This window comes from Notothenia rossii, assembly GCF_949606895.1.
Source record: "Notothenia rossii genome assembly, chromosome: 1".
In the NCBI taxonomy this organism is placed as follows: Eukaryota; Metazoa; Chordata; class Actinopteri; order Perciformes; family Nototheniidae; genus Notothenia; species Notothenia rossii.
This window is the reverse complement of record NC_136912.1, coordinates 31,218,023-31,234,070: the sequence shown is the minus strand read 5'-3', so window position 1 is coordinate 31,234,070 and position 16,048 is coordinate 31,218,023. Positions and strand designations below refer to the sequence as shown.

The following is a 16,048-nucleotide window of genomic DNA, read 5'->3' as shown; positions in this document are numbered from 1 at the left end:
ATAATATACTAAACTACAGGCTAATGTGAGATTCAGAAATGTGTTTTAAAAATCATGTTTTCATGTTATAGTAGGCCTACCTTACATGAAACTGTTTGAAACCTTAATGACCCTATGATGTGATTATTTCTAATCTTAAAACCTGTAACAACTATATTTAGATGTTCATAAATATCTACATTTATGTATAAATACAGTTTAGACAGTTAGAAAAACATAAGTTATAGATGATCTCATTATTACCTATTTTATATGTAGGCTATACTAAAATATAAAGTTGACTAAGCCACCTTTTTGTTTTAATTTATTAATTAAACAAAATGATTTGTGCTTAAAGTCATATACTGTTGTGTGTCTAACGGATAGTGTAGGTTATTAATTAATTTGCCTAATAGTGACTTAAAATGCTACAATAACATTTGCAATTCGTTTTTAATATTAATATCAATATTTTATATATAGTCTGTTTTTAATCTGCCATGTGCGGTATCAACGTCTCTCAGCCACTGTAGTGTCGTGTCAGGTGGGCGTGTCGTGTACCGTCGTGTAGGGGGCGTGTCGTGTACCGTCTTGCTTGCTGCGGCTGCAGCGTTGTCGCTTGCCGGCGGGGGGGGCTGAGACTCGACCAACAACCAATCACATGAATCTCTCGCCCCAGACCCACAAGCACGCGGTTTGATTGGCTAGAGCTTGCACTGGCATATGATTCGATTGGCTGACGCCTCCGTCGAGGCGGCAAAAATAGAACATTGCTCTACTTCTGCAGCGAGCACCGCGAGAGAAGCTACGCTTTACTCCCACAATGCAGTTCGGCGAATCGTGACGTCACCCCATTCAAATTGAATGGGCAGAAGCGTTGAAGCGGCAACGCACGCCGCCGTGTGTAGGGGCCGATGGAAAAACTGCTCGTATCTTGTATTTAGTAAAATTAGAAATACCAGTGTAGGAAGTCCAACATTGCACATGTTATTTTAGAACAATTATAAAAGTATTAGCATCAAAATATACTTAAAGTACCAAAAGTAAAAGCACTTATTATGCAGATTATAATATAGATAAGACATATTTTGATTTTAACTCGTGTTGCATTAAAGGCTTTCTCAAAGCTGGTAAAGGTGGATTTTAATGAATTTGTATAGTTCAGCGTAGCTTGTGCATTTACTCCAGGTGTAACTAAAGTCTGATTTAAGTGTTGATTGTATTTCACATCATGAATCCAAATCTGCAAAGAAAACTGGCATATAATAAATGTAGTGGAGTAAAAGTACACGACTTAACTCTGAATTGTAGTGGGGTAGAAGTATGAAGTAGCAAAAAACTAAAATACTGAAGAACTAATCTCAAACATAAATACTTGAGTATATATATATATATATATATATATATATATATATATATATATATATATATATATATATATATATATATATATATATATATATATATATATATATATATATATATATATATATATATATATATATAACTTCACACCACTGGTAGTTTCTAACCCTGTGAATATGCTTTCTGAATGTGCATGCTGGTGCAAGGACAGACACACAAATAATTCGTTTTCTGCCGACGGGGCTTTATAATGGATAGCATTTCAAATCCAGACAGGGTCTAAATCAAACAACTGTTGCCTTTTTATACAGTCTCACGGTGTATTAAAGTTTGATTACAAAGACACTTGGGAAATCATTGGGCGCAAAATGCCAGATGGTGTCGAGTCGGGGATGAGAGGAATGAACTATAGAGCCACCCGTAAAGTTAAAAATACATGGAAATGATGTTCGTCATTGACAACAGAGTCGGTGTGATTGACTCCCATTCCTCGGAACATTAATCCTCATTATTCAGAAGGAATTTTCTCGGAAAACACTATCAATCCGGGAGGGATTTCCTATCAGTATGTCAAGTGATTAACAAGCCATCAATGTGAGCATTTCTTAACCAGCGTCAGAAGGTACCATTATAATTTATTATTAAGAAAACTCTAGGCATATCATCTTTAGCTATAGACAAAGCAAAAACACATACAACAGCACCGTCAGCCGGGTGCAGCAGACACTTGTTTGGGTCGAACGAACAAAGAGAAAACAAAAATATTAATTATCAGTCTAATCATTCTGCTTGTCAAATATAAAAAGAGAAATGGAGCATGTGATATTGCTTGCATGAGGACAGTGTGGAGCCGTTTCTCATAAATAACATGGAAATGAAAATGAGTAAAATTGTCTTTCAAGGAATGTGCTATCTTTTTCTGTTCGTTTTGTAGCATGGATATGTCACATGTGACTCCGGAAAGGAAAAGCAAGCACATACAGTAGACTGTGGGTTTGTCTACTTTACAGAAATGGAGGAAATGTTGATGGATCCCTTAAATGGTGGAATAGAGACGTCTATGCTGAGCTGGAAACTGCCAGTTTTTTCAAGTGGTCCATGAAGACCTGCAAACTGACGTCATCGGTGAGGATCGGGGCTCCTGTCTCCTGCAGATAGAGAAAGAAGAAGAAGAGTTATTAACGCACTTTCCGGATAGATCTTTTTGTGACAACTCTGATCCTGTGCTTGTTTAAACTAAGTAATTAGGTTTATAGCTAAGATTAGCTTATGTAAGGTCTTGTTCTCTTGTTAATCTGCGCTGTATAAGTTTACGTAGTGTTTGTGAAACGCCAGATTAGGGTTCAGCTCTCCTTTCACTTGGGAAATAAGAGACTAATGCTATTTTTAGCTTTCAATCTCCCACACTTAAAATCTGAAGTTAGCAAATCCAAGGCCTGCGTTTGCTGACGGTTTGACAGATTGTTTTTTCTTGATTTGGACGTCAGAAGGAGATTTCTGATACGTCTTTATTTTTTTAGATAGATGGTTATAAGGGTGCTGTACTTGTTTTTAACCCTTATATTGTTTCTGTGTCCTGGGGGATACAGTCATTTGACAGGCAGTGTCCATGTGTAAAATGGGTGTAATAACAAAGTAATTACGGTGGAATATATTTACAAAATAGTAATTTGTGTTTCCATTTAAGGGTTGAATAACCTCAGCCGACTGAAGCAGCACGATGCATTTCTTTTCATATGCTCAGTTGAAAGCCATCTATTCTCAAGTTTAAAACACCGGCAGTTGTAGCGTATAACAGCGTACCTGTCCCCAGGCGTAGAGGTTGTTGTGGGTCTGCGACGGGTTGACCTTGGAGAGCAGGAAGCGGGCCTGCGAGCCGCCGTGCTCCGTGTCGACGTAGCGCGGCATTGGGAAGCGCGCCTGCAGGATCTCCTGGGCATCGTCCAGGGGGGCCAGCAGCAGCTGCTTGAAGTTCTCGTACTCCGCCATCTCCTGGTAGCCTGCCTTCCTCCACTGGGCTATGGTCTGGAAGTGACGAGATAAAGGACTTCATTAAGAAATGTCTGCTGTATCACTTAATGATATTTTCTAGAAAGACATTAAAAGGGACGGTTTATCCCAAAAATCAAAACAACATATTTTGCCACGTATCTGTAGTATTGATTGTGGTAGAATTTTTATATGGAACTATTTTATTTCAAACAAACTACACCCGCCGATATACTATTGATAGGCTCAAGTTCACTCATATGACGGTATAGTTTGGTAAACATTTTTTGGAGATCAACCCTGGATAAAAGCTTTAAAAAAAATGTATTCCTCAATTGGGAAAGACAAATTACTGTAAAGTTGTTTTATTTATTTGTGTATGAACACCATATAGTTTTAATATATGTGAGAGAAGGTAAATGCAATATAATTTTTTTTGGCAACTTTAATTTAGGGTGAACTGTCCCTTTAAGGAGGTAAATGACAGATGGGGACAGGTGTTTTTGATCTGCTGTCTCACCTCTCCATGGTAGATAACCAGCTGGAAGAAAGTGTCCATGAGCAGGATCCGGTCTTGCAGGATGCTGCTGCTGTCCAGGAGGACGGGCTGTGAAGAGACACACATCCAGTTGGAAACCATTCAAGCACCAAACACATCATTTCTCAGACATTCTGAAGGAAAGGCCGACGCCTCTCCAACAGTGATGATACTAATGGTGTGGAGGGTGTGAGGCTGACCTCTGGTGGTCCGTGGAAGGAGTATGAGTAGAGGATGGGCTGCACCATGATCAAGGACTGGGTCAGGTCCTGCCTGACAAAGTGGTGTCTGTAGTAGGAGGACTCATCGGGGCTGTTGTTGAACACCTGCAGGAAGGGCGACCGCCGCAGGTGGAACATGAACTGAAGGTGGAGGAGAGGAAATAAACGTTATATTAAAGCGTATTCTAAACCAATAAAAGTGGGGACAGAGTTATAATGAGTAATCACATTTAAATCCGAGCTAGAAATAGGTGGAAAAGTCCATTTAGTCAATTATTTCCATGTTTACCTGTGGGTAGAGGGACAGAGACTCTGACAGTTTGAATGAGGTCGGATCATCTTTGTTGAACTGTCCGAACTTCTGACACTAAAAAAAAAGACAGAACACGGTTCAATTACTGAACACACTTTAACCTATGATAACCTGGAACATCCTACGTGACAGATTGTGGAATGTATTTATAGCGCACAATCCTAAGAATGCTAAATATGCATTGTTGTCACAGAGCCCAGATATGGAGGTGTGTGAGCGTCACTCACCAGGCGGATGAGCTGCCGGTCGAGCCAGCGCAGCACGTCGGGCCCCTCCTCCGACTCGGCCCGAAACACGCCCAGGCGGGCCATGATCACCGCGGCCGCCTCCTGGTCGAATGACGACTCGATGTGCTGGATTTGAGTCTGCGCGTCAGCCCAGCTTGGGTACAAAGGAAAAAAAGGTGTTGCAGGTGAGCTTGGGAGTGCTGTTTAAAGACACACATGCAAACAGCTCTCTGAAGGCGTCGCCAGGATCTACAGGAATGTAAACATCCTTTTAGAGGAGGTTATATTTAATCCAGCAGTCTCTTTCTTTATTGTCAAGAGACAGTAGTAATGCACTAAAGATAAGCAATATACTGCTGTGGAGGTGGCAGCAGCACAGCACATTTTACCCACCGAAAAATGTCATTTTCAGTGTATAATATATTTATAATATTTTCACCTCTTTTCCATGCTACCCTTTTCAAAGAGTAACTAGAGCCATCTTCAAAGCCACCAAACATTAATTTGACCTTACAGAACACACAAGTAGCTTGTCCACCGCTGCCTCTATCCATGTCTTTGTTTGTTTTATTGTGTGACTTTGGAGATTTAAAGGGTATGATGGAATCACTAAGTCACACAATAACACAGACTAACTAACGGATCAAGGAAGAGGAAGAGCAGCACCTCCTGTGCTGTTCAAGGGTAAAATGTGTTGTTTTTTTCCCCAATGGAGTCTGGTGGCTTTCAAGAGAACATTTCTTCGTATATGTTTTGCCACTAACCCTGTGTGCTTCCCGATACTGTGTGTAGCCAATCATCTACTGAAGGTAATAAAGACTACGGATAAGTTCTTCATAAAAATGTACTTCAATACATCCAAATTGAAACCTTTTTTTATATTAATGTTCCAGGTACACATGTGATACTGTAATGTTTTAGGGTCTTCTTACTTCCTGGCGACGGTGGAGACCCGTATCCTCCTCTGTGTGCTGGAGTGCTGGTACTGGGTCACAAACTGGATCACCCCTCGGCCCCCCTGGGGAACGGGGGCATTGTGCTACACACACAAAAAACAGAAGACACAGTAAGACATCTCTCTTTGCACAAGTCTAACAAATGGCCTTCTTCTACGAGGAACAACAAAACCATTGTTCGAGGAGTTTCTCTAAACAAAGCCTTCATCATATCACAATTAAATCACTTTTTTGATGTGATTAGAGACTTGTCATCAGTCTACAGTAATCCCTTCAGAGCTAACGAGATCAAATTCAAGGAAGTGTGTTTATATTTACCTGATTCACCACTTCAAAGAATATGGCCAGAGTGGTGGAGGGGTTGAGTCCGCATATTTTCCACTGGCTCGTGCCCCCGGTACCCATCTCCTGCACAAAACAGAGGAGACATTGTGATGAATGCCAGTATGCGGCAACTCTCGGATTACAAGTGCATTGTGGGAAGGAAGGAATCTGACACTGAATGGGGGGAGGGGGGGCAGGGACTCACATTCTCTGAGACGCTGGGACCCTTGGCGTTGAGTGAAACACACGGTCCGATGGTGCCGCAAACCTTCACTTCCCTTGACGTCTATAAAGACAGAAAGACACACAACATGAGTATAGGAATGTAGATCTATCAACGCTTTGAATCAAATGGAATAAAACATATCAAACGAGGATATTCATTGGTTAATAATGCTTAAATGATTCCTTTACCTTGATCTCCAAGACGCCTCCGAAGGCCATGCGGAAGTCTCCGTTGTAGTCTTTGCTGAAGACCCTCTGGAAGGTCTGCTTGAACAGTGAGGTGTTGAAGGAGTCGCCCATCACAATGTGCCCCCTGATCAAAGAAATAAATCAGTTAGGATCTAAAGTATCTCATTAATATGTGAATCACCACACATCCCTGACACTGAGGCTGACGTACCCGGTGAGGTTAGATAAGCACTTCATCTCCAGCAGCCCCGACTGGTCCAGGGCGCAGGCGTAGATATCGATGCAGTGGCCGTTGACTGCTGTGCGGTTGGCCATGGCTTCATAGTACTGTGGGACACAAATGAACACGGATTGTTGTCAGTGAACATGATAATTGTGTTTGCCTTTATTGCTTTTTTGGGGAACGTCCAGTCTTGTTTTCGTCAACTTTCTAAATTGATAATTCAATTTTAACCGGCCTAAACAATAAAGTTGTCGTTCAAAATGTTGCAGCAAGATTGTTAACGGCATTAAACTAAATGTGTAAAAGGAGTATTCCACTCAAATACAAGTAGAGTTGAAAACGCCTATGCAGTTGCTCACCTTGGTTGCCTTCTTCAAATGGCGAGCGTTGTCTTTCTGGATGTCGTGCCAGGAGCGGATGGGGAGTTTCAGCTCGTCTCCCACCACCATGCCGGGGCCCTGGGTGGGGGGCCCTCCGATGAACAGCATCACGCGAGCCCCGGTGTTGGGGTACGTACCCTGGAGATAAAGAGAGGAGGAAGTGGTTTATTGCTTTACAGTCCCCTCTGCTTAAGTTACAATTAAACTCCACAATCTTTCTCGACTAGGTCACATACCGTTTTAGATTTTTTTTGCCAAATGAAGCGCAGTTTGCACTCATTTATATCCACATTCAAATCCATGTACTTGGGCAGTGGATCTGGATAATGACCACTAACGGATCAGTGACCTAGTTCTCGAATTTGCCGTTGAAAGAGAAGATTTGAGAAAAATCATCTAGCCTTATTTCAAGAATTATGATCACATGTTTTTAAATTCAATATGGTTGGTTACTTCTTCTTTTATAGCGTTGCTAGGTAGGTTTCAAAGGAGAAAATAAACCTAAATTATATAATGAATACTCATTGCTTTATAAAGCTATTGAAAATGAATTTCCATTCAAATAATGCCTTTTTTTTACATTTTATGACAAAAGTAGAAATCCAGGTCAACTTAAAGTGTGTTTAAGGAGTGTGAAAAGTCAGATTTAGCGCTTTGAGGGAATCAGTTTCAGCAGAAGGGAGATCTTTCAGCCAATACTCAACCAAGTCTAAAGTCCAGGAGTCTGGGAAAGTCGAGGCATTTGGAAGTAGGCCAGGAAGCCACCGGAACAAGCTCTTATTGACCACATGTTCTACGTAAACAGTGATTCATTTATGCAGGGCCAAAGTGTACTCATTCACGGAGAACAATCAAATAAATAAGCCAACAAATTGGGCCTTTTTTTGTTTGTTCGGATTCACATGTTAAAGAGCCATTCATCAAGCAAAACGCCTCTTGAACAAATCAGTGAATCTGAAAAAGCCAAATGTATTCCAATCAGGCCTCCTACATGCTGAGGGAGAGGGGAGCGGGGAGAGCGAATGTTATGTAACCGTGCTGATTAGCAGCAGGAGGAGAGATGATGATGATGATGATGATGATGATGATGATGAGGGGGAAAAAGGCAAACATGGAACTAGCCTTTGAACTCACAAAGCACATGTACTGTTCCTGCAGCAGATAGTCATCAGACACCGTGTGCCTTTCTGAACCACTGCATGTGGCACTATCGTCTCCAAGAGGATAAAGTTCAGCTTACTGTGAAGCGCCTCCAACAGAGTGACTTATTCATTTGAATCCAGACCATAAGCATACACTCGGGTATGGTCTGGAGTTGTTTTTTGTTGTGTTTTTTTTAGACATGTAAAGAACAGCATAGATGTAGTCCTGCATTATTTGTATGCACTTAAGGAGGGATAATACAGGTGATAAGGGACACATATTGACCCAATTGATATGATGAAATGTAGTCGATTGACTTTAGCAAGACAATTATTTATATTGAAGATTATTGAGTTTTTATGTTTAAATATGCAAATATTGGCTAATATGCATCCATTTCCCGAACAAAACATTGACCATTAGTTAGAGCCAGGTTTAACATTCTTGTATATTTTGTTGACATTTTAAATTGATTTTTACGCAGGGAATATCTCTTGGTATCACTCTAAAATTACTGTTAAAAAGTGGTATTTGTATACTAATAAAATAGTTTAAATGTTGTAAGATAAACACCTTAATGTGAATTTTGGGTCTTTTATTTCCTTTAAACTGACAGTAGACATGTTATGGAGGGACAATAACCCCGTGTTTCACCTTCATGTAATATTATCTGAATGTGTGTGTGAATATGTGTGTGTCGTACCTCCAACAGGCCCACAGCGACCGACAGTGCGACCCCAGTGGAGCGGAGGGGCCGTTTGCCCTGAGGGACGGGCCAGGGGTCTCTCTGAAGCTCACCGAGCAAGTCAGTCAGGTTCATGTCGACTCTGTGCACGGGCTGAAGGAACCTACGAGGGAACACAAACACGCTTTAGGCAAAGACAAACTCACTGTGTGTATTTAACCTTTAGAAACAGCTCCCATTAACTTTATTCAGACTAGAGGGGAAGGTGTGATGCTCCTACGTACTTGCAAGTGGCTTCAGCATCCTGAACGGCCTGTGGGCGCCCTTGTTGTCCTGTTGCGGCGGGCTTTAGACCAAGCATCTCCTGAAAGACACACGCAAAAAAAAAAAAAAGTTGGCTTTTTTCTTTGATGCTTTCCCCGGAGTCAAAAGTAAATATGGAGAAGCAGCATTCTGTTTTTATTCTCCCTACATCTGGAAACTAGGGCTGTCAAACGATTAACATTTTTAATCAGATTAATCACAGCTTAAAAATTAATTAATCATGATTAATCACCATTCGAACTATGTCCAAAATGTGCCATTTCTTTATGTATATTGTTGTGGGAATGGACAAGTATGTATGTTTATTATAACATTGTTCTGTGTGTCAAAATGAAAGACAGCCCACACACCTATCAATCATCAAACCGTGGGGTTTTATTTCATTACGTGTTGATAGAAATCAACACGTAATGTTGTATCGATGTATATCGAGATGTACTACAGCAAACGTATTCTCCGTCCGGACTTCCTGCAACAACACCACGCCGTTATCTTGATTCTGATTGGCCAGAAGACATTATCAAAGATGTTCTATTGAGAAGACGATCACTACGTGACAAAAGTTTTCAAAACCGTTTTTAGTCTTCGGTATTTCCAGACAAGTGACTGCTGAAATCAATCTTACTAACTGCTGTCTGTGTAATTCACTCCGCGCGAATTGGCGGACTTTATTTTGCTTACTTCAACATCATTTTTCATGGTGGGGCTAAGCCATTTCTTGGTATGGCTATAGCCTACCCCAGCCATACCCTGGCGCTGCCACTGGTGGGATGTATGGGGCGGGCCATTCTGCGAATGCGTTAAATATTTTAACGCAATTAATTCAAAAAATGTATTACCGCCGTTAACGCGATAATTTTGACAGCATTACTGGAAACAAGTATTTTCTGTTTGCTAATACACTCTTTATGCCTCCGTTTCCCTGTACCCACCTGGATCTGTTTGGAGGTGAGGTCCTTGGTGCCCCTGAACACGTAGCTCTTGGCGATCCCCTCGCAGCTGAGCTCGTGGACCTGAACCATGCGTCCGAATGTGATGAGGCCCACCAGGGCGTTGGGGGGCAGCAGGCTCAGGGACATCTGAAGGGACTCCTTCAGGGCCTGGAGGTCCTCTTCCTCCAAACACGTGTCCACCACGTACAGGAAAATCAGAGGGGCCGTGGGTCCGCGCTGCAGAGAGGAGGGACACTCATGAGTTCCACACACTGAGGAGATGGCACTGTTAAATTAGAGTTTTCTTTTTCTTATTGGAAAACAAAAAGTGCTGCTGAATTATTGTTTGTGCTTGTTGAATATATTTACACTAGTGGATATATCATATTACTTGATGAAAAGCATATGCATTATTCATGAAGGCACACAACAATAGTAATGCAGCCCTCATTGGTTGCAAAGCCACGGATGTGTTTGTAGAACTACGATAACAAATATTTATAATAGCCAAATATATGATATGGAGATTTGTTTTTCGCCACCTGCGTTCAGCTTTTCGACACTCTTTTTTCTGTTTTCACGGTCATGGCCTTTCTCCATGGAGATATCTTCTTCCCAGTCACTTCCTTTACCTTTCTTGGAGCAATGGCATCTATAATCTTTTTTATTTTTTAATTAAAATGATCTCCTAGCTCATGTACTGAGATGTTAGCAGGGGCAGGTGTGGAAGAAAAATTCTGAGTAAACATTTCCCTAGTATTTTCAGTTAAATATCGCTTTGTGGTTACCTCTTTTGGAACATTTTTTGTGAACAGAAATAGAGCTCTCAAAGAAAACACAGGAATGATCAGAGAGTGCAACATCAGTCACCACAACCTTAGAGATATTCAGATCCTTTGAGATCATTAAGTCCAGAGTGTGCCCCTTATTGTGCGTGGGCTCCGTCACATGCTGAGTCAGTCCATAGTTATCAAGAACACAAAACAGTTCTTTAGCCCCTCTGTCCTGGGGGTTGTCAACATGGATGTTAAAATCATCAACAATGACCAGACGGTCAAAGTCAATACACACTATAGACAGCAGTTCAGTAAAGTCATCAAAAAAGCTTGCACAGTATTTGGGTGGTCTATAGATATTTAGGAACAGAGCTCGAGAGGAGCATTTCAGCTGAAGGGCCACATATTCAAAAGAAGCAAAGTTCCCATAAGATGTCTTCCTGCATTGAAAGGAATCATTGAACAAAATAGCAACTCCACCTCCTTTCTTATGCATTCTTTCCTGACTCATAAAACTGAAGTTGGGAGGTGTTGATTGGATAAGAACAGCTGCACTGTTATTTTGTTCAATCCAAGTTTCTGTTAAAAACATAAAACCGAGATTGTGCTCAGTGATAAAATCATTGATTAAAAATGTTTTTCCTGCCAAAGACCTGACATTTAATAAAGCTAGTGTACGTTTGTTGAATAGACCATCAGTCCAATTTTTTGTGGCAAGCTGTGGCTGACATGGAATCACTGCTAAATTTGATAAACTCACAAAGTTTGAGCGCTTCCTGTTTCTAAGCTGATTCACCGCTCTCAATCTATTACCTATCAACACAGATATCGTCAAAGCTACTGGCAGGCAGGCCCCCGGCATGTCCTGGAAAGAGTTGAGAGTGCCATATGCCCTTGAGCCTGGACCCAGCACATATCAGTAAGAGTTTGCTGCGTTTTGTACACACGCATCCTTATCAGGCTTCGGTGACCGCAGATGGTGTCTTGAAGGGGGGGGGAGGTGGTTGACATAAAAGAAAACTTCACGTAGAGAGGCCAATATCAGAAATTGTTATTATTCCCCTTGGCACGGAACACCTGAAGAACACACAATCTGCATGCATGGGTCAGAGTGCAGACATGTGTAATATTTACCTGCACTATGTACTCGATGGTAGAGAACTGTGGCATGAGTTCAGCCGGCTGGTTCACGTCTGATATTCCTGCATAAGAGGGAGGGAACTGCGGGGACAAAGACAGAACCACATGAATAAAAGGAATGCAGCTAGTCCACATTACTCTATGTTACTATGTTACGCAGAGTTATGGAAACAATTGTTATCTAATTAAAGTAGGCTGTGGACGTCAGCACTTACTGGGTTCCTTTGAAAGCAGAAGTTGCACGCCCATATTTTGGCTCTGAAGTCAACTTGGCTGTGAAGGAGAGAACAAAACAGTTTAGGGCTTGCATCCAATTGGAAGGAGTGCAGCTGTGAATTATATTAAGTAAATAGTGAAGGTGTATTTGCAGTACCACACCTAGAATTTGTAACACGTCAGCATTTGGAAACGCTGATGTGGTAAAATATATTCAAAGATTCAAACACCTAATTCATATCCCTGCAACCCATTTTCTTTTACTTAAGGAATACTACAATGAAAAAAACATAGTGTTCACTAGGCTAAGGCTACGATTGAAGATTGTTTTCATTATCCAATACTTGGCCCAACATTCTTATAGATTAAATTATTTATTTATTTTATTCCCAAGGTGCGCTTGGCTTGGTCTATGTATTGTCAGAAAATGAAAAAGAAAAATCCATTCCCAAATATTACTAATCCAAATTCATGTTTTTCAATGTTTTGTTTTATAAGTCCAAAACCCAAACATTTTCAGGTTAATAAAAAATGTTGGAAAATGAAAATAGCAGTCTCTGATTTTGCAAGAAATATTACAATTATTATTATTTTCTGTTGATCAATAATAAATTAATGTACTTATAGTTACAGAGCTACAAAAGGCAGTGGCACAGTAGGTTAAACACCATTTTCATGCATTAAAGAAAGCTACATCTACAAATTAAAGGTTGATAATCATAAAGAATTAAATAGAATATAAAGTATCTTTATTATACACAATGCGATTTGTATAAAGACCGTTCTTTATGCTTGGCAGCAGAAACAAACATTGAAAAAATTCCCATCTGTTGCAATGTTTTCCATTTCACTCACCATAGGGGGTTGAGCACGGCCTTGCAGTTGGCCCGGCTGCACAGCACCGGCTCGTACTGGACCGGCGGTAAATCGGGCCTCTCCTTTAGCGGTGTGAAGAGGCAGGACACGGGCACCACGAGCCTGGTGGCCTCCAGGCGGCTGGAGGGCCACAGGTTCCAGCTGAATCTCACCCCATCCCTGTCCTCGTTCTGTTGGATGAACTCCTGGTAGGTCGCCATCGCAGAGCTTCAGTAGGGAAAGAGCCCAATAGATCTCAGTCAGGTGTAAGTCCAATAGAGAAACTCTCAGTAGTCCCAGTGACACTTGTTTTGAGTGTCTGCAGTGTGTGAGCAGCTCTTTACAGGTGATCTTTCTGCTAGTCTAACCTCTTGCTACAGTGAGCCACTCTTTATACAGGTGCTCCTTTCACTCCCATGCTAAAATAAGATGCAGATTCAAGATAGCATGACGCAGAAGTGTAACGTGTGACATCAGCAAACTTGACAAACGTGTTTTTTCGTAAGATGGAAAATAGCGCAGAGGAATCTCCAAGATATTTTTAGGCTACATATTTGTTGGCGTGTGTCAGTGAAATATCGATGACGCCTTTAGAGAAGCGTCACCAAGAAGCTGCTGTAGTGACTGTCGACTCGCCCTCTTTCTCACTGTCGCCAGAGGAACTTTGTGTTCCCTGGGCAAAACAAGAGCATTTCAGCTAGTTTTCAAGGGGCAAAACAAAAGGTCCAATCTTTTATGTCTCTCAAGAACTCTTAAGACTTCAGAACATATAATATGATGTATATTTCTAAAGGTTACACAACTGTGTACTAGGCAAGGCTGCAAAGTGAATGCAGATATGCTTTTCAAATTGTATATCGTTTTTTGTAAATGAATTTTTCTTGTTTACCTTTTTTTGATTTTAGAAATATTTTTACATAATAATTCTCCTTATTTTTTCTAAGTGTGTTTGCAACATTTTAGCATAAAGCTACTATATTATATGTGAAAACCTAATTGGCAATAAACCACATTCTGATTCTAAAATATTTCTAAAAGGATCTATTGAACCACCAATTATCTCCCCATTGTTAATTCTATAGATTTCCAATGTGACATCTTCAAAGCATTTGTTTTGTCTAATCAACAGTCCAACGACAGATAACATTGAATGTACTACCAAACAAGACGGAACTGGGACACTTTGCAGTTTTCCCTTGATAAAGATTTGGCAATCTAACTTGATAATCTCTGTTACGTAATCAACTCGTCACACCAGATCATATAATGTTACATTAAGGCATTGCAGGTCACAGTTGTCTGACCTAAGATAACAGACGAGTCACATTAGCTTTAAAGACCATTGCCATAAATGCATCCACAGTGTTTTGCATTAGCCCTGTAATATAATAATCAAGGACAAAAATGTACTGTTTCAACTTCTCCATTTGAGAGTTTTGATGTTCATTTTAGACTTATGGTCAGAAAAAGACCCTCAACATATCACAATATAATCATAATAGATCATCAACAACTACTGTCAGTTTCCCTGTATTCAATGTTTTTCTCAGAGAATGTGAGCTTTGCCCTGCCATATCTGTTGCACGTTGACGTTGTCAGGGGGTATTTGGCAATTTGTCATTACACTTTCTAGGGATAGGTAGAGGCAAACCTTGACATTTCATTACATCATAGAAATGATTGATATTTTTGTAACGTTTTTTTTTTTTTTTTTTTTAAATAGTAATTGCCTTTAATGCAATAACATAGGCTACAGGCCACGTATAATCACAAATGAGGTTGGTCTCTTTCGTGTAGAATATCCACTCTTACGCTGTTTCTGACATCATTTATAGTATTGTAACCGTGGTGTTATCGAAACCACATGAATATAACGGTACCCTTTATTGTCTTACATTATTACGTTGCTATGTAAGTCAAACAAGCTAACGTTTCGCTGCTTGGGCTAGCTAACGGAATGTAGCATTAGCCCACTTCCTGTCCCTTCATGAATGGCAGCCGAAACGGGTGGCCTACTTTCGAGCAAATTTAAGTCAAAAGCTTACCTTTTATGTTAGGTTGGCCTCAAGTCTAGACACGAGCAAAGCAAACAGGTTTTTTTGGTGAAAATTACAGCATTTGGAGATAAAAGCAGACGGGTGTAAATGACAGAAAGACGATGGTGAGGGGATCACTCCCTGTCAGCCGGCTCCTGCTGCACTTTACTAGAATGACGTGTTACTCCAAATTCAGGCGATTCCTATTGGCTGTTCTCTCCGTGACGTGAATAGGGCGTGCTCTGCGTGCGCATGGGAAGAGGGGAATTGTGGGAAATTGAGTTTAAAGTATTCGCTAACGGAAACGATGCAAGGAGCTTGTTGAAGTTATCATTGTTGATAAGGCGTGATTAGACCATTTTGATCGTTTTTTTGCTTTTTGCTATCTCACGTCTTGGTTACGTGTAGGCTACTAGATAGGTGATTAATCCCAAACGACCACAAGGCTACAGATTGAAGTTAATTATTCACTGTGTGAATGTCTTCACATAGGTGGACCTACTATCTTGTATCCTTTTTTAGCTGCATAATTTATATTGTCTATTTCTACTCTGTAGGCCCTAAGAAGAGAATGTCATACTCATACGTTTTACTCTAACGCAATAATTTGAATGTTACTGAAATAGAACATAAAGAAACTTTACTACAACTAATTTTCTTTTTCTTTTACAAGAGACTTCATGCTAAACCCTTCTTTAGTGTATGGTTTGATTAAGTGGCATACTTAATAATAAAGCTTCACTGCACATAACTCTGCACAACTCATTCATTAATCGATATCATCATCTTAAAAAATATGATACGCTTTGTGATTTGCACTTGTTGCTTAACAAAAGTAAACACCCAGCACTTTGACAAACTCACATATAATTATTTCACACAGTTGAGGCACGTTTAAATCTTTCACTAAACAGGGGTTGTATCACTACTCCTATCAGCCTTAACAATTATTGCTCACCCTTGCTCCCAGTAGTAACATCCATTCAGAAAAAAGTAGCAAATGGTAACCTAC

The 16,048-nt window shown here is 40.5% G+C and overlaps 1 protein-coding gene across 1 annotated transcript; it reads right to left on the bottom strand.

Moving 5' to 3' along the window:
* Positions 1-1,567: 1,567 nt before the first annotated feature.
* On the bottom strand, positions 1,568-15,227 carry sec23b (SEC23 homolog B, coat complex II component). The gene is made up of 19 exons (XM_079673611.1): positions 15,046-15,227; positions 13,001-13,228; positions 12,145-12,202; positions 11,924-12,010; positions 10,014-10,250; positions 9,042-9,121; positions 8,776-8,920; positions 6,909-7,067; positions 6,538-6,653; positions 6,327-6,450; positions 6,118-6,198; positions 5,907-5,996; positions 5,565-5,671; positions 4,633-4,786; positions 4,382-4,459; positions 4,072-4,233; positions 3,854-3,940; positions 3,148-3,369; positions 1,568-2,492 (listed from the first exon to the last, which is right to left on the bottom strand). The coding sequence occupies exons 2-19, from the start codon at positions 13,219-13,221 to the stop codon at positions 2,403-2,405; spliced, it is 2,298 nt and encodes a 765-aa protein (XP_079529737.1). The 5' UTR covers positions 13,222-13,228; positions 15,046-15,227; the 3' UTR covers positions 1,568-2,402.
* Positions 15,228-16,048: the final 821 nt, after the last annotated feature.

Coding starts and splice junctions, on each gene's coding strand:
- sec23b (XM_079673611.1), bottom strand. CDS start 13,221: ATGGCGACCTACCAGGAGTTCATCCAACAGAACGAGGACAGGGATGGG. Junction 10,251..11,923: donor CCATCGAGTACATAGTGCAG/GTAAATATTACA, acceptor TCCTCTCTGCAG/CGCGGACCCACGGCCCCTCT. Junction 5,672..5,906: donor TCTTTGAAGTGGTGAATCAG/GTAAATATAAAC, acceptor TTGTGTGTGTAG/CACAATGCCCCCGTTCCCCA.